The following is a 26,199-nucleotide window of genomic DNA, read 5'->3' as shown; positions in this document are numbered from 1 at the left end:
GTGTTCTTCAGGCCGGGCCCCCTGTTCTGTGCTGTGGTGGCGGGCCTCGCCAGATCCCGGTGAGCCCCTCACATGCATCTGCACGGCCTGCATGATGAACGTTTGCTTGATGACTGACTGTCCTCTCTGTGAATAGATGGACCTGTTTGTTTTTCTCCCCGCCTGTGTCAACTCAGAGGACCCAAGACCGCCCCCAACACCTCCAGGTTCAGTGTCTCCTGGGACTCAGTGTATAGTTGTGCTCCTGGCCATGATTCATTACAGTGCAAGTATGCAAGGCACAACCAGCCAGAGGAAAAGGTCTGGAGGAAACCAGGTGCAGGCTTCCAGGAGTCCTATCCCGCGGAGTTACGCAGGAAGCGCTCAACTCCCCAGACAACACGTGTGAGATATTGTTTACCAGGGAGTGTAAGAGACTCCACGCTGGGGTTTCTGTTGAGGGCTCTCCACGTGGGCACCCTCTGCCTGGCATCATCCAAAATCCCAGACTCCTAGAAGGAAAGCAGGGGTTCAGCATAAACCACATTGCTCAACTGAGGCACAATGAGTCATTCTTATTAGTTAGCAAATGGTGGGAACGCTCCCAAACTCCAAGGTCCCAGGCACCAGCTGAGGGAGGGCCTACCTTGCAGACGGGCCTTCCGAACGACGTTGGTCTCAGGCCTGCTTTTCTGCACACCGTCTCTGCTCGGGACTCAGTGGATTGTCTGGCACGTAGGAGGCATTCAGTAAGTGTTTACTGTGCAGATGAAAGAAGTAATAGTCTGATGTGGTTCTGTCTTATATTGGATTGATTCATTAATTGGAATGATGTATTAATTGTTGGAAACTGAGTGAGGCTGTGGCAAGTAGCCCTCCAGCTCTCTGTCCTCTGGACCTCCAGGACCTGTGTGGGGTGTGGCCAGCTGTCCTGAGGGCGTCTGAAACAGGATCTTAGAAGTGTTGAAGGAGATGGAGGTCTTTCAGACCATCGTTTGCAAAGAGGACAGCCGAGCTGTTCCAGAGGCGGGTCCAGGGGGGCCAAGAAGCCAAATTTGGTTTCAGTATAAGAAAGGTTTTTTTGGAGGGAGATTGGCCGGGAAGGGGGCTGTGGGTTTGGTGAGGAGATGGCTCTCTGGTGCAGGAGAACGGCCGTGTCAAAGGTGCGGAGGTTCTTGCTTCTCCACGAGCTGCAAGCTTTAGCCGCTAGGTGCTGTGGGTCCTTCCAGCTAGGCCAATCTGAATTTAGTTTCCACTCCTCTCTGAAATGCTCCTTCAGAAGATTTTATTCTTTTGTTCAGATGCTTTTCTTCTGAAGAGCACAGAAAGTGCTATTTGTTCTTGTGGGAGTGTGAGGTTGGAATAGCAGCAGATGTAGGGCAAGCCCAGTGTGCGTTCTTTGATGTTTCCTGCTAATGTGGACTTTACCTTCTGTAAAACATTTCCAAACGGTCGTTGTGCTTCTCAGACCTTCCTTTCTTCCCTTTGACCTGTAAGTTTTATATGTTATATCCTTTTTTAAAGACACAAAATCATATCTCAATTTGAAAGGATATGAATGTTTACTTTTTGTGAAAGGAGTAATATTATTCCTATTAACATTTCTGTAAATGTTGAGTGTTCTCACTTAACTCATATTTTGCCTGTCCATTCATATGTTCATTCTGCAGACGTTTTCTGTGCTAGGCATGTGTGTGGGTACGTGTTTGGATGGGGTGCTGGGGGTGGTGTCCCGAAGGTAAATCTTGTTTCCCAGGCTTAGGCAAACAGAACCTGTGGTCTGATCAGAGGTGCTGGTGGAGCCCTGCACCAATCCATATAACAAGAACAGAGTCTTGGGTGAAAAGGAAAAACAGCTTTACTTTCTTTGCCAGGCAGAGGGAGCAAAGGAATAGCTAGTGCCTTAAGAATTGCTAGCTCCTCATTAAAAAGCGGGTAGGGATTTTTAAAGGTTGAGGAATGTGGCTGCTTGTACGGAGGGGGTCTATGGCCTTGCTGGTCAGTACTTTCCCACTGGCCTGCGTTTGGGGCTGCTTGCAGGGGAGGAGGAGGAGGAGATAAGAGATTCTGCAGATGGGTGTCCTTGGCTGTCTGTCTTCACAGTGGATGGTGGACTCTGGTGCCAGGAAGCTGAGGAGTTGGGGCCTGAGAAGCTTCCGTTTCTTGATATTCTCCGGACATCAGTTTCCCTGTAATAAACTTCAAGAACCCATGATGAGCCACTACTTTAGTGTGAGCCCAGTGTGAGGCCGCCTGGGCTTGATCAATTTGTAACTTCTGTTCAGTTGTAAAGTTCAGGGAGTCAAAGGTTGAAGAAACAGATATTTGCATATGAGTGTAACTGAAGAAGCAGGGAAAGGGGATGAGTGCTTTTAGTTTTAACCCCATATATGCTGGGTTCAGTGCAGGGGAGCTGATATCAGGGCCAGTGTTAATTAAAAGTCTGTAATACCCAGGACGGCCTGAGTGCCAAGTGCCGCTCTGGAGAGGCTATTGCTTGGGCCGCAGAATGTTCTTTTCCCCTCACACTTTCTCCCTCAGCCTCTGGCTCTGGAATGTCCTTGGCGTGTCCTTCAGAGGCTTCCTAGCTGCTGAGCAGGATCATCTGTAGCCTGGATTGCTCAGCTGACTGTGCTGTGCCCCGGCCTTGCTGGGCTCTGCCCGCTGAGCCCCATCTACTTGGCTGGGTGGGAGCCTGTGTGAAGGCTGATCTTCTCGGTGCCTGGCCTAAATCCAGAATACCAAGGCCACTACTGTCAGTCTTTTTGGGCTCTTTCAAAATACAGACCTTTTTTCTTTTAGGCCCTCAGGTGTCATTCTTTTCTCATTGTTTGGATTTCTGAGAGAACTCATCATCCCTACCTGGGTTTTGAACAAATTGAGAAATAAAACAAAATAGTGGCAGATGGAGACCAAAGAATACCTTTTATTTCTTCTAAATGAGTGGCTTGAAATCCTATCTTAGTGTAAGAGCCAAATAAACTGGCTGACTGAATCCCAGGATTATTCAGGCTTATCTGCCCCGTCAGAGCCAAACCTGGGCCAGGGCAGGCCAGCCTCATGTGCAGCAGAGCCTTAGTGGGAGCAGCCTGTGTGAGGGAGGAGCCTTCCTTGGGGGAGAAGCCTTCTCTGGGGGAGCAGCCTTCCCTGGGAGAGCATCCTTCTCTGGGGGAGCACCCTACTCTGGGGGAGGAGCCTTCCCGGAGGAGCAGCCTTCTCTGGGGGAGCAGCCTTCTTTGGGGGAGCAGCCTTCCCAGGGGAGCAGCCTTCCCTGAGGGAGCAGCCTTCCCTGGAGGAGCAGCCTTCCTGGGAGGAATAGCTTTCCTGGAGGAGCATCCTTCCCGGGGAATCAGCCGACTCTGAGAGTTGGAAGGATAGCTGAAGTCACAGGCTATTTATTCTCCCAGATTTAGCAATTGACAAGTTGCCTTCTTGAGGTGAGTATTTCTGGGGATAAAGTGCACCAGCTGAGTTCCTTCTACTTGGAAGCAGACCCCAGGTTTGGGGGAGTGTTTCCTCCTAGCTCCTAGCTAGTTGTTTGCATAACCATTAGGTCCCTGGTCAGCCGGGGTGTGGCCTCCCTCAGAGAGGGAGAGGAGGAGATGCGCAGTCCATCTGGACAGGCCAGCCCCCAATGAAAGCCCTGCTCCTGTGAGTATTCTCCTGGGACCACTGGGGGAAGGTGTGACATTGTGCTCCCAGTGGCTCTGAATCGAACATTGATTAAATTATCTGCAAGGCCTCTACCTAAGGTTGCAAAATCACTCTCTAGTTTGTTTCTCATCCTTAATTATATCCAGCTATCTTGTTCAACCTGGCTCATCAGAAATTCTGCCATGAGGTTAAATGACAGCGTGTAAACTTCCAACAACACAGTATGCACCAAATTTGAATATAAATCTCCTTTGGTTCTCCAATTTCCAGGGAGAAATTAAGTCTTAAAGGCTAACTCTTGGTAGTTTAAGTCCAAAACCAAGATTTCTCTTTGCTGTTAAATTTTGAATACATTAAAGCTCACACTTTGTCCTTAACCTGTGCCACTGCCCTGTCTCAGCTGGAGGGGCTCCCGGGATCCCACTGGGATGCACACGGTTCCTGCAGGGCCCAGCGTCCTGTCCATTAAACTCGAGGCTCTGACAGCCTTCACTTCTCACGAGTTCAAAGTTTAGCAGGACCCACAAGTTGTCACCAGATCTAGAAGACACATCACACCCAGGCCCCTGTGGCAGTCGTCCCCAGGAGAACGTGTCCTTCGTGCCTCTGCAAATCACGGAGGGACCTTGACGTGGCTCTGAGTGAAGCCGGGGGCACAGAGCACTTCCTGGTTTTGCCCTCGCAGAGATGTGACAGTGTGGAATCCAGAGCCTGTCGTTCAAAATCCGCTTGGGGGAAATCTCCGTGTAAGAGGTTAAGTCTGACTGTTCATTCTCCATTTCTGGGGGAAGAAAAATCCTTGATGCCTTGTAGACATTTTTAGTTCTGTGCCACAGTACCTGCCACTCCCGCTCTAGTTAGGGAATGCTGTGTATATGCACTCACGTGTGTGCTCACATGTTAAACACAGAGAGAGTGCTGACTGTGCCAGAGACAGTCAAGTCCTCTTCTAGGGCTCCTCGGCCTTGGAAACTGCGGCTGGCTTGAAGGTTGTCCTCTCAGCCCACGGTGGCTTCATCTGGAAAATCCCCCTCGTGGATTCTGGAGCGTGAGGCCCTGTGAGTGCTGTGGCCACGTGCCTAGGGCCTCCCGAGGCTCCTTCGTCCCTCTCCAGGTTTGGGTTCTCCAGGGTCTGTGGGTCGTCCCCTTGGAGCACAGGGAACTCCAGGAAGGTCGTTCTCTAAGCATTTCTGACAGCAAATCCAGATCTGCCCCTCCGCTTCCCTCCTGGGCTCCGAATGCAGGGTGAGAAGTGGGGCCACCTGCCCCAGTCGTGTGAAGCCGGCATCCCTCATGTCCAAGGTGCCTGCAGACATCTTCCGCCCTCAGTGTGACAGCATCAGGAGTGTCCCCCCACCGTCTCCAAGGCCAGGAAGGCTCTGCCCATGGGACTGCACACTTGCCTTGCCAGGCCTGAGCCATCCGGGGGCTACAGCTGCCTGGGCCCCATGCCTTGGCCCACACCTCACTGAGGCAGGGGCCTCACTCCCCTCGCCAAGGCTGTGTGGCCCCCTAGGGTCACTCCCTGAGGACAGGCTGTCCTCTCCCATCATGAGCCCACAGGAGGCACCAGGGCCCGAGGCCCAAGTGCTCAGTAGAGTCCAGGATCCACAGGCGCAGGGCCACAGGCTTGGCTGCTCCAGATTCCTCTTCTGGTCTTTTTATGTCTCAGTGGATTCTCAGGGACCCTGATAAAGGACATCCCCAAGCCTCCTGCGTTAGTTTCCTACTGCTACTGTAGGGGTGGAAAACTTTTCGCATCTTCCTTTCTAAGTTCTTTGGCTGGTCTAATAGTTAAATTGACATAGACAGATTAGCAGGAGAAAAACAAATTTTATACGTATGGGAACCCCAAAGACATGAGACCCTGAGACAGTCAGGCCCTTGAGGCTTGGATGCCATCTGAGTTGGGGAGAGGGGGCGGGCTCTGGGCTGCAAGGGGAGAAGACTGCACAGGAGGAGAGCAGATGTCGCCCTGCCCGCAGAGAGCTCTTTCTCATATAGGAAGTTGTCTTGGGTTCAGGGCCTCTCTCTCAATTCTTGTAAGCAGTTCAGGGTAAGGGAAACAGCTCTTCCTGAGCCTCTTGGGCCTTGATTGTCTTTAGCTCGAAATAATCCACATGCCAAAGTGGCACATTTCGGGGTGCTCTATTCTCTTCCCCTCACTGCTATATCAGATCACCACAGACAGTGGCTTAAAGCAACACAGATTCGTTGTCACCTGGCTCTGGAGGTCAGGAGCCTGTTGTGCGTCTCTGCGGCCAGTTGAGGTATGGGCAGGGCCACGTCCGTTCTGGAGGCTCTGGGGAGGGTTTGCTCCCTTTGCCTTTTCCCAGCCTGTGTCTCTTGACTCGTGGCCCCTTCTTTCACCCTTGAAGCCAGCGCTGGCAGGTGGAGGCTCTCTCATGCCACAGCACTCCGACCCTGGCTCTCCCCCCGGCTTCCACTTTGAAGGACCCTGTCATTACGCTGCACCTCTGGATAGCCCAGGATAGTCTCCCTGTCTTAGTCAGTGGATCAGCTCACTTAGTTGCCTTTGCTGGGTTCCAGGAATAAGGCCGTGGACCTCTATGAGGCGTGTTATTCTGCCTTCCGTGTTCATCAACAAGTGTAAGGCTGTCACTGCATGAGTCCAGCTCAAGCCCTCATGCTGACAGGGATCCCTGAGCGCCGGCTGCAGCTGCTCAGGGTAGTTCCATGGGGAAGCCCCAGGGTGGACAAAGCGGGGCCAGCTTTCCTCTCTGGCTCGTCTCTGCGCTCTCAGGTGGTGACAGTGGCCAGCAGGGCCTATGGTTCCTGAGTACCTGCCACATCTTGAACCCTCTTCCATCCTCCACTGCTGTGGTTTCCTTGAATCCTCAGAGCAGTCCTGGAAGGCAGCATTATGGTTCTTGTTTTATAGATGATGACAGTGAAGCCCAGAGAGGTCATGTAACTTGCAAGGTCACACCACTGCTGAGTAATAGGGCTCGGCTCCCACTGCAGGTCTGTCTGACTTAAGACTTTTCCCCCAATGCCTATGCTGCTTTTCTTATCTTAGTTTTGAACTTCTTCACCTGAGTTCTCTGAGAGTAACGTCACATGTTCCCTGTTTCCTCTTGCAGTGACCGTGCTGTTGGCCCTCGTATTGTCAGCGTGGTTGGCATGATGTCGGCATGGTCGGCACTGGGCTTGGTCGCCATTTCGCATCAGCTCCCCTGGCAGTGCTGAGTGCTCACTGCCCCTGTGTGCCGGCCAGGCAGCTGCTTTGCCCACTTGTTCAATTTAAATGTAAATATCTTACATTTACATATAGAAATGCTCCATTAAGTATTTCCCGAGATGGGTGTGCTCATCCTCCCACATCGGGAAATGTTGGACTTTGCCTTCTCAAAGTAAGACTCAATCGTACTGCACGCTGGCGGTATAAGGCAGCCTCACGTGGCGTGCGTTATCTCAGTTTGTGAATTTGTTCTATTATACAATGTTCCCCTTTGCCCAACTGCCTTTTTCCTCTTTGGAAAATGTGTTTTATTTTCTATGCATATGATATTTGTTGTTATTTTTTCCTTAGGACAACTACACCTTTGCCCAACCTGGGATTCAGATGAAAGTGAAAATGTTGGAAGAGCTGGTGAGCCGGATTGACGGTAAGCCAGCTTCTGAGCACCCCTCTCCCTGAGGGGTGGGGAGAGAAAGTGGTAGAAGGCTTGGGGACTTGCCTCCATCCTTCAGCTGGACAGGATGCCATCCTCGTCCAGCCCATGGCCCCTGGCTTACACAGGGCAGTGCTGTGCTAGTGGAGCAAGAGCCGCTCCCAATCCTTTCCTGAAGGTGATATAATCAGAATTCAGTGCAGTTGCTTTGCGGAAAGTAATGAGTGAGGACCAGAAGCGAGCGCTCTCACTCCTTACTGTGCCTGGTGATTGTCATAATCTGGGCGATAACATGGTTGTTTAGGGCTGTCCTTTGGCACTCTCTTCCCTGCCTTGTGCATCATTTTGCTATCAAGGATGCTGGGATAATTTCTCCGTGGAATCCAATTAATTACCACGTCTGGAAATAACATCTTTAATATTATGGAAAAATTATAGTGTGTGCTTGGGCAATTTTAGATTATGCTTTCATGTTTAAGTGGGGGCTTTGAAATACTTTTTACCTTCATCATTAAAATAATTCCCCCTATGATGTGCTGACTGTCATATTGCAATAGCAGAGTTTAATTAAATGAAAGTTGAGAGATAATGCTTGCCAGTTCCAAGCATATTCTCCTGATAGTTTGTTAAATTAACGAACAGAGCATTAACAAAGTGACACCAAGCAGAACCAAGGCGTGGATTTGTGACACCAGCCGGTCAGTGATGAGGTTTGGAGAAGAGACATGCCCTGTCACAGAGGCCCCAGGGGAGCTTGGCAGGTGATGTCACCGAGTGTACAGAGGCATTGTACTCTGCTTGAAATGTAGACATGGCAGTGCGTGTCCCAGCATTGCCTTTTGGGGATGTGCTTGTCACTCTTCCTTGTTTCCCCTGCTGAACCTTTGGCAGTGGAGAACTCTGACAGTAGTAATCTTCACAAGGTGGGCACTTGGTTTGGGAAACTGTTGAATGACATTATAAGATGGAGTCATACAAATTAGAAACTCCATTTTGTTCCTTGATTGAGTCTGATTTTCAACTATGTATCTAATGGTTAATACCTAATTTCCATATTATGAAGTTTTGCCCAGTTCTTCCAATAATACTTTATTTGATTCAGTGTATTTAGCTGCTTTTCAACCTGTTTATTCACATCCTGTGTTTTGCTTATGTAACTGCACTTGTGCACATTTTTTGTTAACTTCACAGTGAGGGCTTGTTTTGATATTGTTGGAGGTTTTCCCCACCAGCACTTCCACAGCTGTTCCCCAGCCTCATTTAGTTCTTTGAAATATGATTTGTAGTAGATGTGAGTTTCACTTTTTCAGTAGGTTCTTCTTTTCCTCTTATGTCCCTCAGAAGGCATATTTTATGTTTTCATGGAGGTTAGAAAGTTGTGGTTAGTGCTTATTTGTTCCAGTGCTGCCGTTCGGGAAATCCTTGAATTGATTTTCTCTGGTGCTGTGGTTTAGAAAGAAGCACTTTGCAGATTTGCTGGATGCCTGTTTAAAAGAGCCGCAGTAACAACCAGAGGGACCCCAACCAAATCTGTACTTTTTAGTAAATCACATTTTTATTTTCAGTGCAGCTTCGGAGGAGGGCATTCTCATCCTGCAGTTTTTCGTTTAAATGATCAGTTCTTCACAACAGAGAGATTCTTTTTCATAATAGGTTAAACTGTGTAACCTGTTTGTAACTGTTCTTCTAATGAAACCTTACAGAATTTTTGTGATTGCCCAAAAATAAGAATACCTAGGCTTTTCAAGCAGGAGGTATACAGAATTGATGGGGTTTGGGCTCTCTGGCTGGGGGCCCATCACCCCTCAGCATCTCCTAGGGAGGAGTGTCTACAGGCTTCAGCCATGAAGCTCCCCCTCCCCCATTTCATCACTCACCTCTTGGAGAAAGAATTTGTGGGCTTGGAACTTTTGCAGGGACTGTAAAGATTTTATTAAGGGCAGCTTATACCAGGGAGAAAAAATTGCTTTTTAAAAAAACCACTGCCTCATTTCTGCATTTTAGGGGAGGGACAGCATTTATTTCAGAACTTTTTGGCAGTTTGGGGAAGGAACGCTCCTTCATGAACTTGTTGATTAAGAAAGGTGAGGTTTTGTGGGCATGGCCCAGACGGGAATAATTTAGGAAAGAGCTAAATTGCTCTGCAAAGTAAAGTTAAAGGAATTTTGGAGATTCAGCAGTAGTGTTGTAAGGATGTGTGCCCGGAAGTCAGAAAAGAATCGAGAGGTGTAGGAGGCCAAGGCCTTGGGGGGTCACTGGAAGCACAGTGAGGGGTGGGGGGTAGATCGAAAGTGGGAGAGCATCTCTGTCTTATTTTCTAGTGGGGAGGAATGGCTGAAGGATTTCTAAAGAGCGCTTTTAAGTAGTTTGCTATTTTGAATAGTGCCATACACCCTCTCTGTTACCCCTGAACCTTTAAAAGGTAAAAGTCTGTTCTGTGGACAAGAAGGTCCGTGAAAGAAGAAAGAGGGTTGTGTCTGTCATGGAGGCCAAGTGGAAAGGAGGATGAACAGCAGCTGAGAGACTGTATGCGGGGTAGGGGTATTGACCCATCTTGAGAGGTAGCTAAGCTGGCTAATGAGAAACCCCAGGGGAATCCCCTCTAATCTGTGGGGCAGAAATTGTAGAACTTCCCATAGAATGAGAGATGGAGACTTGAGCCACTTAATTTGGAATTAAAGGAAAAGGTGAGAGAGGAGAAACTTCTACTTCTGGTGGTGGTGGGCTAGATAATTCCACCCACGTTCCCACTGAAGACACCTAAGAAACCCTGGATATTATTTTTTTTAAGCCAGTAAACAAGCAAAAAGAAAAAAAGGGAAGGAAGAAAAGTATGAAAGAAAGAGAAAACAACAGGGAAGAAAGAGAAAGAAAGAAAAAAGAAAACAAATTTCTTAAACACGCTGAACTGCTAACAAGAAAATAAAACTTCCTGAGCCAGATTCTAGGAGGATGCTAGAACCCAGAGAGATGAGCCCCGTACCAAAAGCCACTGTTGTTCTGAGGGCATTTGCTCAGCCAGGAGAATTAATCCCAAAGTAAGTTGTAGTTTTGACAACCTCTGGAGGGAATGGGTCAAACGTTAGCTTACCCAAAATAGGGAGTCTGAGAAGTGCCCATGTACTTTCTGAGACCCAGAGGAGTGAGCATCAGATAAAGCTGTAGTGAAATAGCCCTCATCCAGTCTGGCAATCTTGGTTTATTTCACCTTGGAGGTCCAGCAATGTGTGAACCTCAGTATGGCACTTGTGTACTCAAACTGCTGGGGAGAAGCAAAACAAAGTCTTGTCTGGAGGAAGTTACAGAACTCAAATTGTTCCTACAAATATGTATGTATTTTCCAATAAAATGACCTGCGCACATTCAAGACTTCTTGGGTGAGAACAAACAGAAATAACAGATAAGAGAAACTGGCCCACAGAATGTTGAGCTTTTGTAATTCTTTGGCACATGCCACAAAACTATTATCCTTACTATGTATGAAGAAATATGAAAAAGAGAAGCTTGAAAATGTCTGCAGGGGAACAGGAAACTAGGATTTTTCATAAGAGATTTGAAAAATGATGAAATAGGGCTTCTGGAATTGAAAAATATGGTTACCAAATTAAAAATTCAGTGGACAGGTTTAACAAATTAGACATAGCTAAAGAGTAAATTAGGGAACTGGAAGATAGGTTGGAAGAAAATAGCTATAAGAAAACATGGAGAGAGAGGAATATGGTAAGTATAGAAGGTAAGAGATATAGAGGGCATGGTTAGAAAGCCTAATGTATATTTATTTGGAGTCATAGAAGGAGAGGAGAGAGAATGAGTAAGAATTTGAAGAGATAATGACTGAGATGTTTTCCAAAACTGTTGGAATAGACCAATTCGTGGATTCAAGAGACCAGTGAATCCTGAGGAGAATTAATAAAGAGAAAATTAAATGTAAACACATCATAGTAAAATTTAAACTAAAGACAAATTATTAGAGCAGTTAGAGAAAAAAGATTATTTTCTAAGAAGGTCTATCATAGAACTGACTTGTCAACAGAAGTACAAGAAGATATCTTCAGTGTGCTGACAGAATATAACTGTCACCCTAGAGTCTACATCCAGTAAAAATATCCTTGAAGAATTAATTTGAAATTCCAAGAGGCTGCCTAAATCTGAATTGTTTCTCACTGACTCCCAGAAACTGTATTAATCAGGAAGGAAAGCAAGTAAAAGCACGCACAGCCTACCCTTGCAGCATTGCTGCAGGGGGCAATGACTGTGAGCTCAGATCCTCTGGTAGTCCAGCCTGTGGAGGGAGTCAGGTGGTTAGCACAGAAAGTCTATGGGAAAAGGAGAGGACGCATGGGCAGCTTAAGAGGAACATACCAGATAAAATCCCAGAAAGACAAAATCCCACCCAGATGGGGAAGATACTGAGACAGGCTCTGTGGGCTGGTTGATGAAAGCACTTGCTCCTGGGAGACTGGGAAGGATTCAGGATTTCCTGGGTGGGTGGTTGCTAAGACCTCAGCAGAAGCCCATTTCTAACAGTCTCTCGCCCTCTGTGAGCTGAATTCTTAGGTCACAGTTTTTGGATGGGTGCTCTGCTAGGAATTTCTCATTCCTGTCAAACAGCTCTTTATTTTGGCCCTGGAGTGGACTGAGCAGCTTCTTGTGCAAATGAGTTATTGCCATAGGTGGGTCTGCCTCCAGCAGGCCCCTTCCCACCCCACCTGAGGGAAATTAGGGGCACTCTGGCTGCAAGGAGGAGGGTGGGTTGAAGGGATTGAATCTGGGAGACCCGGAGGAGGAGCGGTTGATAATCCCGGTGAGAGAGAGAGGGGACAGTGGTGGGGCACTGAGGAAGAGGGGACGGGTTTGAGACTTCATTTATGGAGCCGTCATTCTTTCAGAAAGCAACTTCAAACCTCTTTTTTTTTTTTTTTTTTTAACATTTGTTTCATTTCTTAATCTGTTCTCAAATGTAGTTTCTTTCTTTTCTCTTGGGGAGAAAGAGATTGAACCCTGGGTGTTAGATGTGGGTCGTAGTCCTCTAGCCTGCTGGGGCAGCCTCTTGAATTCCGCGTCACTTGCATAGTGGTCAGACTTTTCGGGGAAGGGCTGTGCACAGAGCAGTTATTCAGAGAAATACATACCAGCATCAGTTGATTCTATAAAATCACCCACCATCATGGTTGACTGTGGGTATATGTGACAAAGGCATTCGTGTGTAAAATAGACAACCTCTGATGTGCTGGCTGTGGCCTAAAAGACCTCTATCATCTTCTAAATATGCCTCTGAGTCTGCTCACTCATGCTGGAAGCAGTGGGGCCTATGGGGGCTGCTGTCTACTGGCCCCTTGGGTAGCTCCTGTGGAGCCTGGATCGAGGGGACCCGTAAGCAAGGAAGGTACGTGTGTGTGTGTGCGCGTGCGTGCTGGGCGTGCGTGTCTGCCTGCATCGGACAGCAGAAGGCTGATTGTCTCATGCGCGTGACACTGTTCATGAAAAGGGAAGCCAGGAGGCGGGACAGGAGGAGGCAGAGAAACCTGGTCATTAATCAGCGAATTTGAACAATATCGTGAATTTCAGCCCAAAGGGATTTTGATCCACAGTGTCGAGACTGTCACCAGAGCTGCTTAGGGAGGCCAGAACCTACCAACAGAAATATACTTTCTCAATTTCTTATCCAAACTGTGCTTTCTCTTTCTTTAGTGAAAAAATGGGGACAAATCCTTCTTCTACCTAATCTTAGTGGTGCCAGATTTAGCAAATAAAAATATGGAACACTCAGTTAAATTTGAATTTCAGATAGATAACAAACAATATTTTAGTTTAAGTATGCCCCGTGCAATATTTAGTACATACTGAAATTCTGGTTTCACTGGGCCTCCTGTATTCTATCTGGCAATTCTGCAAAGCGTGAGGTCAGAGTGGGGCCAAGTCGAATTCAGACCCTGTCCTAAGCTTCAGGCTGCCCTTTTCTCCTGGGGTTACATATGGTGATGAAAATACTGCCTTACATAAAGGGCTCTTTGAATTTACAGGATATATATGTATACACACAAACACGTGCACACCAATACACACCTACACACACCCCCCCCACACACACCCCCCCACACACACCCCCCCACACACACACCCCCACACACACCCCCCCACACACACTGCACGTGCTTCATTTTATTGGCCTGGGTACTGCATTCGAGGTCATTCTCCTGTGCAGCACAGTGCTGCTGTGTCAGGAGGGACAGCCTGTCTCCTCCAGGAAGGATTCTTGTTCGTGGCCAAGGCTTCGATTGAGCTGGAAACCAGCTGAGCTCTTTTGACTTTTCACAGCACCGTCGTCGTGATGAGGCTGGCCACCAAGCGACATTTTTTAACTGAGGTTATTCTTCTTCATTAGGTATGACCAGTTTCTGACTCACTAATTATTGTTCTCTGAAAGGCTTTGTTAGGACCCCTTGACCATTTTGGTGAATATATTCACAATCATGCAGAGACTGACCGCCCTGTGAGGGGTTGGATTTTTCTTTGCAATGACCATGGATGATGACTTTTTGAAATCTGTTTTCTGTCGCTCAAATCTGTGAGCATAGCTGTGATGGCTGGCCCATGGCTACTCAGGACATTACCGTGTGGCCCCGTGTCCTCCGAATGCAGGCCGATCCTGTAGGAGGTTCATACTTCGTGACTCAGTCGCGTAATCAGATTTGCGTTTCCTTCCTCTCTAGTCCATTTTCCACACTACTGCTGATGTTCTGTCTGTAAACATGGTTGGACCTCCAGGCTCTCAATGAGGTGGCAAAAACGTACAGTGCAGTGACCTCCAGTGCCCATCACAGTTCTGTCCCACACCCCCTCGTCCTCCCGCCAGCTTTAGGCTGTGTCGAACCCTGGGGCTATCTGTTTTCCTTAAGCACAACATGTGATTGGAGCTTCTGCTCTGGGTCCTCCTTCCTGTTGTTTGCTCTGCTGGAAATGCCTCTCCCATCCTGCTGTGCCCTCCCCAGGCTGTTAGGCACTCTCATTTGCTTTCAGCAGCACCGGTCCCGGTCCTGGCAGTGCTCGCAGGTGAAGGGAAGGATTTGCTGGATTGAGGGGAGGGCAGGTGGGTGGAGTAAGTGTCAGACAGGACTTCGGCCTGCAGGAGCTGATGGTTGGGGGGATAATGGGCACAGCAGGAGCAGGAGACAGCTAAGTGCAGCCTGGGAAGGCTTTGTGGACCACACATTTGGTGGCCCAGTGTGCCTGCCGTGGAGGCAAGTGTACAGGAGGCCCTTCTTTAGGCCAGAGCCAAGAAACTGCAATTGACAGTCCCAGGAAGATGTCACTGTTGCACTGACCTAGGCTGAGGGCAGGCCAAGGCCCCTGGGTCCCTGCATCTGAGCCGGCTTTTGGGCCACCACTGAGCACTTCTAAAGTGTGTTGGCAGTATGCCACAGCCAGCCCACTGTGCATAAGGCACTGCGGGCGTGGGGGGCACAGAGCATTTGTCCAGTGCTGTCTGTAAGGTGTTTGTGAGGATCGCACACAAATAAAAAGGTGACTGCTTCCTGTGGCCGTGCTGATGGGTGTCACAGGCCAGGTGTGCTGTGTGAGCACACGAGGGAGGAGGAAGGTTTTCTTGCCTGGAAGTTCAGTAGCTTGTGTCTTAGTCTGCCTGCACTGCCAGAGCAAAGCACCACTGACTGGGTGGTTCAAACAGCAGACATTTGTTCCTCATGGTTCTGGAGGCTGGAAGTCCGAGATCAAGCTTCCAGCCAATTTGGTTTTTGGAGAGGGCTCTCTTCCTGGCTTGCAGACAGCTGCCTTCTCGCTGTGTCCTCACATCGCCCTTCCTCTGTGTGTGTGTGCAGGAGGCGGTGGGGAGTGACCTTCTCCCTAGAATCGCTTCTTATAAGGACGTTAATCCTAAGGGTCAGGACCCCACCCTTATGACTTCATTTAACCTTAATTAACTTTCTTATGGACATCATCTCTAAATACAGCCACACTGGGGCTTAGGGCTTCAACAATAGGACTTTTGGTGGTGAGGACACAAACATTCGGTCCATAACAGCTTGGAAGTGTGGCTTTTGTGTTTTAAACTAAGATATAGTCCACAGAAGTCGTCTTCATCCTCCTCCTCCTCCTTCGTTAGCAGAAAACATGACCCATGTCTTGAGCAGGTGAAATGGGAGAACCAAGTTTCAAATTTTCCAAAGAAAAATAATGACATGATAGAAGGAAGAGTTATTCGTATTTTCCTTTTGAAATAGAATCTTTGAGGCTTGTGTTATCGAAGGCACCAAAAAACACCAGGAGATTTGGATTTTATCAGTTGAAATGGCCTTTAAAGAAAGACTTGTATTCCAGAAGAGTATCGATTCTTGCTAGAATGACTATTTAAGAAACTGAATCCCACAGATGTTTGTTAAGTGTGTTGGGTGTTGAACCTCAGCCTCTGTTTGCTGCCTTCAAGGCTGGGAGTGCTGAGGGTGTGGGGAGAAGGGCTGTGAGGGTCAGTGCCCGGGAGGGGCTTCAAGCAGCGCCTGGCATGTTGTGAGCTTCATTCAGTGTTGGTCCCGTTATTATCATCCTCGTTTGTTCTGAACGTGTATAGCAGAAGGGTTAATGGCGGATGGTAACACTTCTTCTGAGGGTTGGGGACTGTCATCTGAGGCGCTCTGCTTAGCCATGTTGAACTTTACTGGGCGGTGAAGGGCCCTGTCCAGCGCTGGCTCCCTGGGCAGGCTCCTCTGTCCGCCCCCCAGGGATGCCCATTAGCGTGGATGATACTGACTGACCCTAGGGAGACCCTGGCATTGGCCATTATTATTATTATAATTTTACACTTTCATCCCTAGGCAAAAAAATGCTGAATGCATCCCTGGAGGATAGTTCTCCCTTGTGTGTTAACAGCTTTATCTACTTACGCATTTTCCCTTTCCTGTGTTTTTTAATTTAGGTTAAATGTGATTTTAATGAAATTTCTCTGAAAGCTGTCTTGACTACATTGTAAGGTTAAAATTGACTTATTCTTTCAAGATAGAATTCAGTTACAGCTAGTAAACTAGATTCGGCTTTATTACCACCCAAGTGAAAATATTTTTATTACTGCTACAAGGTAAGCAGTCAGAGAGCAGAGAATAAATCAGCAGTGTGGCTCTGGCCTGTGGAATATTCAGTGTGCGACAGTGAACAATAACAAGCTCCCTCTCCCGTGCTCGCATCCTCATTAGGCCCTGGAATGGCTGATGTGAACATTTGGAATGATAGCGATATTTCTCTTGAGACACATGGACCTGGTGATTGGCAAAGCACACGAGTAGTGGCAGTGACGTCGGTATAGGAAGTCATGTTGACTTGCAGAGAGGCCCCTGTGTGGGCCACCTGGGGCTGCGTTCTTGTGCCCCTGTCTCCCCATGGACCGCTGCTCAGGGCCCTTCCCAGTTTGAATGTGGCTCGATACTGTGCATGTCACTGCCTGTTCGAGTCATTTCGACAGCAAACCCTCCCCAGCCGAGTCTGCGGTACTCTGCAGGTTCTCACTCTCTCCGAGTGTCATGAATTCCTTAAGTCAAGTTGATTTAATGTGCCTCCAATTGAAAACCTACATGGATATTTTGTTGTATTTTTGGGAAGAGGGATGCATTACCCAGTATAAAAAAATCAAAGAAAGAGAGGAAGTTTAGTATAATCCAAAAAATAATTAGGAATATACGCCCAGGTTCTAGTTCAGCCTCCATCGCTGACTCTGAACTTGGTTGCTGCTACTGCTAATAATAATAATAATAACAGCAGCTAGCACCTGTTAAGTTCCTGTGGTGTATGAGGCACTGTTCTCAGTTGTTTGTCTGTAGTATCGCGTTGACTTTTCACAACCACCCTACACAGTGGCATATTGCTATCCCTATTTTAAGAGCCCCGCCCCTTTTCTGGGCTCATTTCCCCCATAGGCTGGGTGCTCTCCATGCTGCCTCCAGCTCTGCCTGTGCTGGGTTGGTACTGAACACAGCAGAGCTGCGGGCTCAGAGTCCTGCCCATCCCTGCCTGTGCCCCAGGATCTGCTTGGGGAGCAGCTGCTGCAGCGATGCCCACTACCAGACCCTCGTCCCCCACCCCTGTGAGGTTGCTCTTGGGTTCCTGGCCAGCATGTCATGCCTTCTTGTGCCCACCCTCTGTGCCAGCCTGTCAGGAGCAAGGGGGTCAGAAAATCGAATATACCCTCTTTAAATGAAGAGCTGTGGTCCCTCCTCCTTGGCTTTGAGCGTGGGCCTGCATTTGCGTCCCGGAGCCCCAGCAGGCAACGAAGACCCGGTGTGCCGAGTGTGCTCAGGACGTGTTGGTGGATTAACGGGGAGGTGTTTACTGTAGTGCCCTGCACATGACGGCTCCCGCAATGTTCGTGGCTTTGAGTTGCTTCAATATAGTTTGAAGATGCAACGCTGTGTTTACAGAGTGGATGTTTAGGGAGTTAAAGCAGTTTCGTGTTTGTGACTCTAGTCTCTGGATGTTTGTTGTACCATGTAGGTTTCCTCCCTGGCTTCTCTTTTACCTGAGACTCTCAAGTCCCCATCCTACTGCCCTTTAATCCATAGAATGGGTGATTTGATGTGTGGAAAAGCTCCATAATTTGTGCCAGTGCAACCCATGCTACTGCTACATCATTTGTAAAAGTGACAGAAAAATATTGCACATACTGTACAAGTGACAACAGTTTTTGGCTGACTAGGTGAGAATTGACTCTCTTGTGATCTTCTGAGAATTGTCTTGCCTCAAAGTGAAGGTTCCCTCTGACTGATCTGGGCCCTTTCCTCGCTGTGACCTGTGAGCCTCTTGGGGTTACCGGCTTCTCTCCCTAATTGACCATCGTGCGATTGTAGAGACAGTGCTTTCCCTTTGGAGGAGCCTTCATCTTGAGTGACAGTCTTCAGATATATTCCCACCACCCCAGGGTTGTCAGGGTCTCCAGGGAAGTGATGCCTGCCAGAGTGCTTTGAACTGCTCGCCTCCTCTGTGAGAGACGGGGTCTGCAGGCATATGTGGAGGTTCAGGGACTCAGAGGATCCGGGCTCAGGGCCTGTAGCCACGGTGGCCTGAGATGGTGCAGTGCTGCACCGCCCTCTGCCCTCCCTCACCTGCACCTACCAGCCTTTGCTCCATGAGCCCAGTCCCAGGGGCCTCCCCACTATGGTCTTGGGACCTCAGGGTCGGGCCTGTGGCCCCTCCTGCCGTCTCCAAGGCCGGAGTGGCATGTTGGAAGAGTGGGGCTGCAGCCTTGTTGCTGGGGACCCTCCTTGACCTTCCCTGGTTTCCCTGCTGTGCCTCTGCTCTGCTCCACCGCCTTCCCAGCCCTTCCTGGTTTCCTCCCAATTTAAGCTGATTTTCAGGTGTCCCTCCTGACCAGATAGAGAGGGACAACTCTCCTCCCATGTTTGGGCCGGAGGGTCTTGAGAGGCTCTTGGGGCTAGCGGCCTACAGGAAGGACCACACTTAAATCCCTCGCAGAACAGAGGGATTAGCTCGCTTTTTAAAACCTCGTGCTGATGTGTGTGTGGCTGGGTTTTGACCGCTGAGGACGTTCTGTCCTGTGTTAGAGGATGGAACATTAACAGTCACTCCGGGATTTCTTTCTTCCAGGCCTGCACTTAGCAGGAATCATAAAAGACTCCCTGTTCAGAGCAGAGGACCCCTGAGAGCATCTGGCCATCACCACCCAGCCCACTTTATGGCCTTGGGCAGCCGTTGTGCTCCAGTTATGGCCAAGCTACGGGTGGGCCGGGGAGGGGGTCTCCCCCATGCAGGGAAGTGGGGGCCGGGTGGATGCGCTTGTGTTGGAGATGCTGTCTCTGCCTCTTGTGCGTCTGTAACTTTCCCAGGGCTTTGCTTCCTGGAACTGCTTGGAGACACTGTACAGGAACAGCAACCCGCTGTTAGCATTTCACTTGCAGCTGCTCTGGTGGGGCGCGTGTTTACCCGGGAGGCAGTGATGGCCATCCAGTGAGTAATGAGATGCAAGCACATGAGCCCTTCCAAACTCATGATTTAGATGCTTTTCTCCTTAATGATGGTATCTTTGTGACCCTCCGTCCCAAGATTGATGTTTGGAGTTTATTGCCAAACCGAGACTAGTTAATTAAATTGTAAGTAGAGACTTCCAAATACGGCGATTCTCCATGACCTTAAGAAGAAAAAGTTGTCTTAGTTTTGAATGTAGGCCATCAAACTGGTTTTGAAATGATTCCCCACAGTCGTTTTTGTTCCTGGTTACAAGTTGCTGGAGAGAATATGAGTGGTTTTATCTCCCAAACCATAAAGAACCAACATCCCTCTTAAAATCAGGGCAGGAGGCAGCACTGGCAGCTGGGTATTTCCATGCCAGAGGTTGACGGAAGGAGGACAGCTTATTGCTCTGGAGGTCATTGTCCTTTCCAGGCCAGCGAGCCATGGCCCTTCATGCAAGGCAGTAGAGGCATCTCCTGTCTTGACGAAGGTAGACTCGAGATGGCCCCTCTGGCCTGGGTCCTCTCTGCTTCGGGCTGTGGATCCCTGAGGGGCCCAGCCTTCCAGGCGCGGTGCTTTCTCATCTTCTCCGAGCTCAGTCATGCTGCTTCCCTCTGCAGTCCCACACCCCTGCCACTGCACGGAGGACAGTGCAGGCAGAGCGCATGCCGTGGATCTTCCTGCAGTTCAAGTCTCCCGCCCTCTGCTGTGTCCGGGCCCTTCCGTCCAGAAACCCCTGGTTTCACATCTTTGGAGATAAACCTCCTGTGCTCTGGGGAGAGCAGGAGCTGCTGCTAGGCTGGGGGATGTCTAGTTGCTTCTTAAAGACCGGTCCTCTGTGTTCCAGCCTGCCTCATCCGTTTCCAGGGGTCTGCTGTGCTGCCGGTGTCTGAGATGTGGGTGTCAAGTGCAAATCAGGTTGCTTCTTGGCTTTTTGAAGTGCTGGCTCAGGCTGGAGCTTTTCAGGCCCCTGGGGGAGACCCCGCTTGTCCATTTCTTTCTAGTTTCTCAGATCTTCCTTCTTGTTCTTCTCTTGCGCTTGAGTATTTGCCCCCTTGCGTCACTTTGTGGGGGACTGGGATGGAGGAGAGGTGAATGCATGTGCTCAGAAATCTCTCTAACGGCTCTTAGGTCGTCCTGGGGTAGGATGAGGTGCCCCAGATGGTGGGCCCTGGTGAAGAGGTCTCACCGGACGTTGCCAGTGAATGCCTCTGCATGGCTGGTGAGTGTGCACTGCTTACTGAGCTCCACCCAGGTCCCTGGCACTCTGCTGAGCAGCATGTGTTCTGGATTTCATTTATTCCCTGTGTAGTGGAGGAGGTCGGAGCTGACGGTATCTCTACTGGACAGATGGGGAAACTGAGGCTGAGAGGAGCATCTTGCCTGAGTCACACAGATGAAATGTGGGGTTTCTTGACCCTGGATTCTTTGCTTGTCGCCCCTCGGCCAGAGTTCCTGGAGGTGCTGTGCATATGTGTGTGTGTGCGAGTATGTGTGCCTGCTCTAGTCTCTCTTGTTGCTGCCATGTGGGAAGCCCCCACTCCTGCCTAGCTCTGCTCAGGGGCTCTTAGTGACCCTCTGTGGAACCCGCTGCAGCCGCCCTCCTGCTTCCCAGCTGCCTGGGTGGCTGAGAGCCCTGTGCCAAGTGTCTGTACAGACTGGCTCCCCGGGGCGCTGCCACCCCTGTCCTCTGGCACATGGGTGCACGCTGGCATGAAGCAGTAAGAATGTGGACCCATGGGTTCTTCTCTGGTAACTCACATGCATAGGCAGCAGGCGTTCATTTTGCCACGCCTGTGGGAACACTGGGGACACAGCAGGCTGTCATGGGGCTAAGGCGAGAGCAGAGATAGCCACTGTCACAAGTCACCCATCATGTGTGCCCAGTAACTGACACTACTCAATTGGCTGTGGAGCTGAGGGGTGCTGAAAGAGCTGGGTTGCAGATACTGACAAAGTGCCTGGGGGAGCTTGGAGGGGGTCCCTTGGAGGAGCAGCTGTGAGTGTCCTCACACTGTCACCCACTTGGGGAAGGCAGCTCTCTTCATTTGATCTGCACAGAGCATCCTGAGAACAATGAATGCTTTTAGCTCCCTGGTTAATTGATTGAATTATAGAGGTGTGAGAACACCATGGCCCACCCACTTTTTACACTTGGATGTGTCTCTTCTAATTACAAGGAAACCTGCAATTCCACTTGAATCTCTAATTTCCTACTTGGTGATCTTCCTCTTGCTGTTCTGGCGTGGCCCTAAGTGAAGAAAGAGCTCCAGCAGGGTTGTGTCTTGTCTTGCCACCACACATGTATATGTGTAGTCGTTTGGGTGGAGCAGTTTCCTGTGGCACTATCGATATGGGCTGTTGTACTGTTGTCTGCTTACTGACAACAGCAGTTGAGAGCCAGGGCTGGAAAGACCTGCTGGGCCGGCAATTCCAGGTAGGCTGAGGTCTTCTTGCTCCTCGGAGCAGCCTGGCTCCTGGAGCCTGCTGGGTTCTTGGCCTTACGCTGGCCAGTGCGGCTGGGCGGTTAGGCCCAGCGCTGAGCACGGGCAGTGGAGGACCGGGGGTGTCCTCCTCCCCATCATCTCCTCACGGAGAGCAGCCTCTGCTTCTCTGCCACTCAGCCCCTGCCTGGCCTCCTGAGTCTCCGCTGGGCCCTCCACACTTCAGATGCCTCCTGGGGTGGCTGAGCAGCTAAGGGTTGAATTAGGGCCACCGTAGGAGTCTCAACATGCATCTCCCTAGTTGCTCCCTCCCTGCTTCACGTGAGCCCAGCCCTTCTAAGTAGGACTAGACTTCTCCAGCTCGTTAAAATTGTGCGAATTTGGGCATTGGTGCCTTGGTCCTGGGTGCACCCCCTCTGTCTTGGCCCTGGGAGCCCTGGGTTGCAGGAGGCCCCCAAGCACTTGCCGGCCTGTCAGCCAGCCTGGTCAGGGCAGCCCAGACCCCAGTGTGCAGATGCTGGTACCCACTCCCTAGGTCCCCTGCTCCTGTGCTGTGGGCCCCTGGCTGGTCGCCGCACTCCCGAGGAGCCTGTGGGCAGATGCTTGGGTAAGCTGCCTTCGAGATACCCGCTGTTAAATATTTTGAGTGCTGTCCTTGCCTCAGTCAGTTTACACAGGTGTCCTGGGAAAAGGGCCCCACTGTTCGCTCATCCTGAGGGCCAGGCCGGGAGAAGCAGCGCATGCACAGAGAGAGCACTAGCTTGTTTGCCCACGCTGCGACCCTGTCGGTGGGAGGCTCTGGAACTCTGCTGTCCCCCAGAGCATGGAACAGCACGGCCCTTCCGTTGACGACGCAGGAACCCCTGAGCTCTGTCCTTTGCTGCACGACTCCTCCTGGCTTCTTCCTGATGTCCTTTAACATGGAGCTGGATGGACCTCCTGTGGCTCTGCCCCCAGTTATGGCGGCCTTTATCTCCAGAATGTTCTTTTCGTTGTTTCCTCCCTTGGAAGCCTGAGTGGAGGCTTCATTGGCGAGGCCCCCAGGAATGGGATCTGAGTGTCAGCCCCGGGCTGCGTGGCTGACCTCGGCCACGTGCAGCAGCATGCAGCCCCTTTGCGTGCTCTCTCCCCTTACCCTGTGCTTTGTTATCACCATTACCCCTGCATTCCTAGGGTCTGCGTTTCCACATTTGCCCACTGCACCCTGTGCCTGTGCGAGCGGTGGCTGTCCCTGCCGCCCCGGCTCCCTCCCAGAGGCAGGCACTTGTCAAAGGAGACAGTGGTCAGCAGGATTTGAGCTGACAGTGTCTTCTAGGAGAAATAGACTGGCCAGAACCTTGGGAAGTGATTTCCTCTGGGCGCAGGACAAGCAAGAGGAGGTTTCTGGTTCTGTTTATCTTTACTCCACGAAACAGATGAGAGGCACCCGGAAAGGCCCATGTCACGCAGTGGGGGGGGGGGGGGGCGGGCCCGGCCTTCACGCGCACCTGCCTTGTGCTGCCCAGCTTCATGGCAGTCTCGTCTCAAGATGGGGGCTTTGAGGGCAGGGGGTGCTCAGTGCTGTGGGTGTTCCAGGGATGCAAGAGAGGCGGTGGCCTGGGCTTGACCTAGAGGGAGCCCGAGAGTGAACGCGCAGGGATGGGGCTCGGGGGAGCAGGGGTCCGGAGTCCTGGTCCAGGTGGCAGTGGGGGATGGTGAGTGACTCGTGTATTTACTCCTGGATGTGTCAGTGTGTTTCCCCAAAATGACGGCATTCTCCTAGCTGAGCACGGAACTGTCAAGGAGTCAGGAGAGGATCATGGATAGAGTGCTGGGGTCTCCGCTGCAGACCCTGTTCACGTTTCACCCCTTGTCCCAGTTGCGCCCTTTACTGCGAGAGAAAGCCCCAGACCATGAGGGCACTCAGTTATCCTCTCTCCAGTCTCCTTTCACCTGGAGCATAACTCGGCCTCTCTTGGGGTTTCAGGTCTCCGTCATTTTTGAAGCACGCATGTCGCTTTTTTGTTTTTTTCAGGTCGTGCCTTAATTTGGGCTTGTCTCATGCTTCCCTGTGGTGAGATCAGGTCGTGCAGCTTCGCAGGAATGCTGCAGACATATGGCCGTGTCCTTCTCGGGGCACCGTGTCGGGGACATGTGGCGCGGGCTGTCCTGCCAGTGCTGACGTACCCCTTGATCGGGGCTGGGAGGTATCCGCCAGGCTGCTCCACTGTAGAGCGCATGCTTCCTGTTTGTGTTCAGAAGCATCTTGTGGGAGGCCATGGAGACTGTGCAGCTGTCCTGCTCGTCCTCAGACTGTTAGACACCAGTCTGAGTGGCCGATAATGGGGCCTTTAGCCTGAAGCAGTTTTTGCTGACATTTCTAACCCCACCACTTTTCCATGTTTGTTAGTTAGCTTTCTACCATAAGGAAAGGCTTTCCCTTCTCCCATTTATTTATATGTTTGAACTTGGGGATTCCTATTTTATTCAAGAGGTTATAAGTCTTTGCTATCATTAAGTATTTTGATGCTCAAAATTTCTCAAGCTTGGTGTAGGAAGCCTTTTTTTTTTTTTTAAAGATTTTATTTTTTCCTTTTTCTCCCCAAAGCCCCCCGGTACATAGTTGTGTATTCTTCGTTGTGGGTTCCTCTAGTTGTGGCATGTGGGACGCTGCCTCAGCGTGGTCTGACGAGCAGTGCCATGTCCGCGCCCAGGATTCGAACCGACGAAACACTGGGCCGCCTGCAGCGGAGCGCGCGAGCTTAACCACTCAGCCACGGGGCCAGCCCCGGTGTAGGAGGCCTTTTAAGGAAATTTTCCACTGAAAAGGATGAGATAATAGAGTAGCTCCAAGGTGGAAAATTGCATTTTGTGTGAAAGTCTCATGAGCGTGTCTGAAAGCCAATGGGAGGGAGATGATGGGGGATGGGAGGTGAGAGGAGGTTGTCTCTGAGCTGGCGGAGCGAGAGACCCCAGGAGTGGTGGTTTCTGTCCGCGGTGGATGGTGACGCTTCTGTCTCTGGACGAGGGTTGGAGGGGAGATGAGGAGAGGTGCTCCCCGAGTGCTCATGGAGGGGACAGAGTCAGGTTGGGTCTTCTGAGAGGCCGGGTGGGGTGGGCTCTGGGCACATCCCGGCTCTACCTATGCTCAGTTTTTCTGGGAGCAGCCTGAGAATGTCTGGGTGCAGAGGGAATGAAGCAAAGGACACTTAAGGCTTTCATATGACAGATAAGAAAACAAAGAATGAACTGCAGTCTGCCCCTCCTGAGAGCAATTATGGGAAATAAGAATTTTTCAGTTATCTGGGGTTAGGTTTTCAGTGCTAGAAATGTGAAAAAATTCCCTTTTCTGTCAGAACGGGGTAAGGGGCCTTAGGTCTTTGAGTACGTTGATGATGAATAAACAACCTCCTTGAACAGATATTCTCTGATAAAGTAAACTCCTTGCTTTAAAATACACTCTGGTTACTTTTTTAAAGAGGTGTGGAAGCTGAGTGCCTGGATGAGCCTTGGCCTGCTTGTTCTGTAGCGGCTGAGGCTCTTGTAACAGGTTCACCGCTTGTCCCTCAGCAGCTTTGGGGTTGTTCATAAATACTGAAAGCGAACAGAAGAGAAACGGTCCATAAGGCGCTGCCATGTCAGGACACAAAATTGGCCACTGACACCAGAATCGGATTATTCTCTGCACAACCTGCTTCCCACAGACCCCTGGGTGCCGGACTGAGTGGGTGCCAAGCAGCGTTAGGGGGCCTTTCCTGGAAGGCTCTGTGCAGGGTGGGCAGGAGTGGAGTGCGCATCTCAGGGCCCTCTGTGTCCGTTCATCTGGTCACTCCCAGGCATGGTGGCTGAGGGCCTGGGCGTCGGCCCCTGTGACTGGTCTTCCCAGCCTCCCTGCGTTAATGTGGATGGTTACAGTTATAGCGGCATTGTCGGTGGAAGGGGGCGGCCTGTTTGGGGTGGTGGCGTCACCCTGTATTCAGCCTGCATTGCAGCATCTCTGTGTTGTGCATCAGTGCCGGGCTGGGCTGGGCGTGCACGTTGTTCAGCACTGTCATTATCCAGCACTGTCGTGCCTTGATGCAAGTTTTTATCCTTGACTCAGTTCTTCTGGTGATCTCAGTCAATGCGTGAAGACTACTGGTCTACCGTTTTAGTTGAATCTGAGAAAACAAAGTCATCAATTGGACTACTGTTAATTTAAGCCGCCTCTTCTCTGCTTTCCCTCGGCCCTGTTCTCCTGCCTCTTGGAACCAGGCTGTCTGTCTGTCCCAGTGACTCTCCCTCCCTTTGGCCAACTGCACACATTTATCTGGATGTCAGCTGTCAGTGACCAGTTAGTGAATGTCCACTTGGCATGAGGCGCTGAGCACCGTGTGAGGTATTGAGGACACGAGGCTGTGTTTCTAGAGATGCTTAATAACCACAAAGCAATGGATGCTGCTTCGCAACGCCACCTCAGTGTCTCCTGCTCACGGGGCTGTTGTCATCATTAGGAATGGCTCCTGGTGGTGGACTGTGCTGAGGGAGGTGAGAATAAGTGT

At 50.3% G+C, this 26,199-nt stretch overlaps 1 protein-coding gene across 2 annotated transcripts in view; it reads left to right on the top strand.

Annotated features, from left to right (window-relative positions):
- Window positions 1–26,199, top strand: part of TBC1D22A (TBC1 domain family member 22A) — a 344,321-nt gene that overhangs the window by 196,734 nt on the left and 121,388 nt on the right. For both annotated transcript variants that reach the window (XM_046646272.1, XM_046646271.1), the window contains one exon: window positions 7,187–7,262. In XM_046646272.1, the coding sequence (XP_046502228.1) occupies window positions 7,187–7,262 (76 nt within the window). The remainder of the gene's footprint in view (window positions 1–7,186; window positions 7,263–26,199) is intronic.

This window comes from Equus quagga, chromosome 19 (assembly GCF_021613505.1).
Source record: "Equus quagga isolate Etosha38 chromosome 19, UCLA_HA_Equagga_1.0, whole genome shotgun sequence".
Classification (NCBI taxonomy): domain Eukaryota; kingdom Metazoa; phylum Chordata; class Mammalia; order Perissodactyla; family Equidae; genus Equus; species Equus quagga.
Note: the sequence above shows the minus strand (reverse complement) of the source record. Positions and strands in the feature narration are given on the sequence as shown.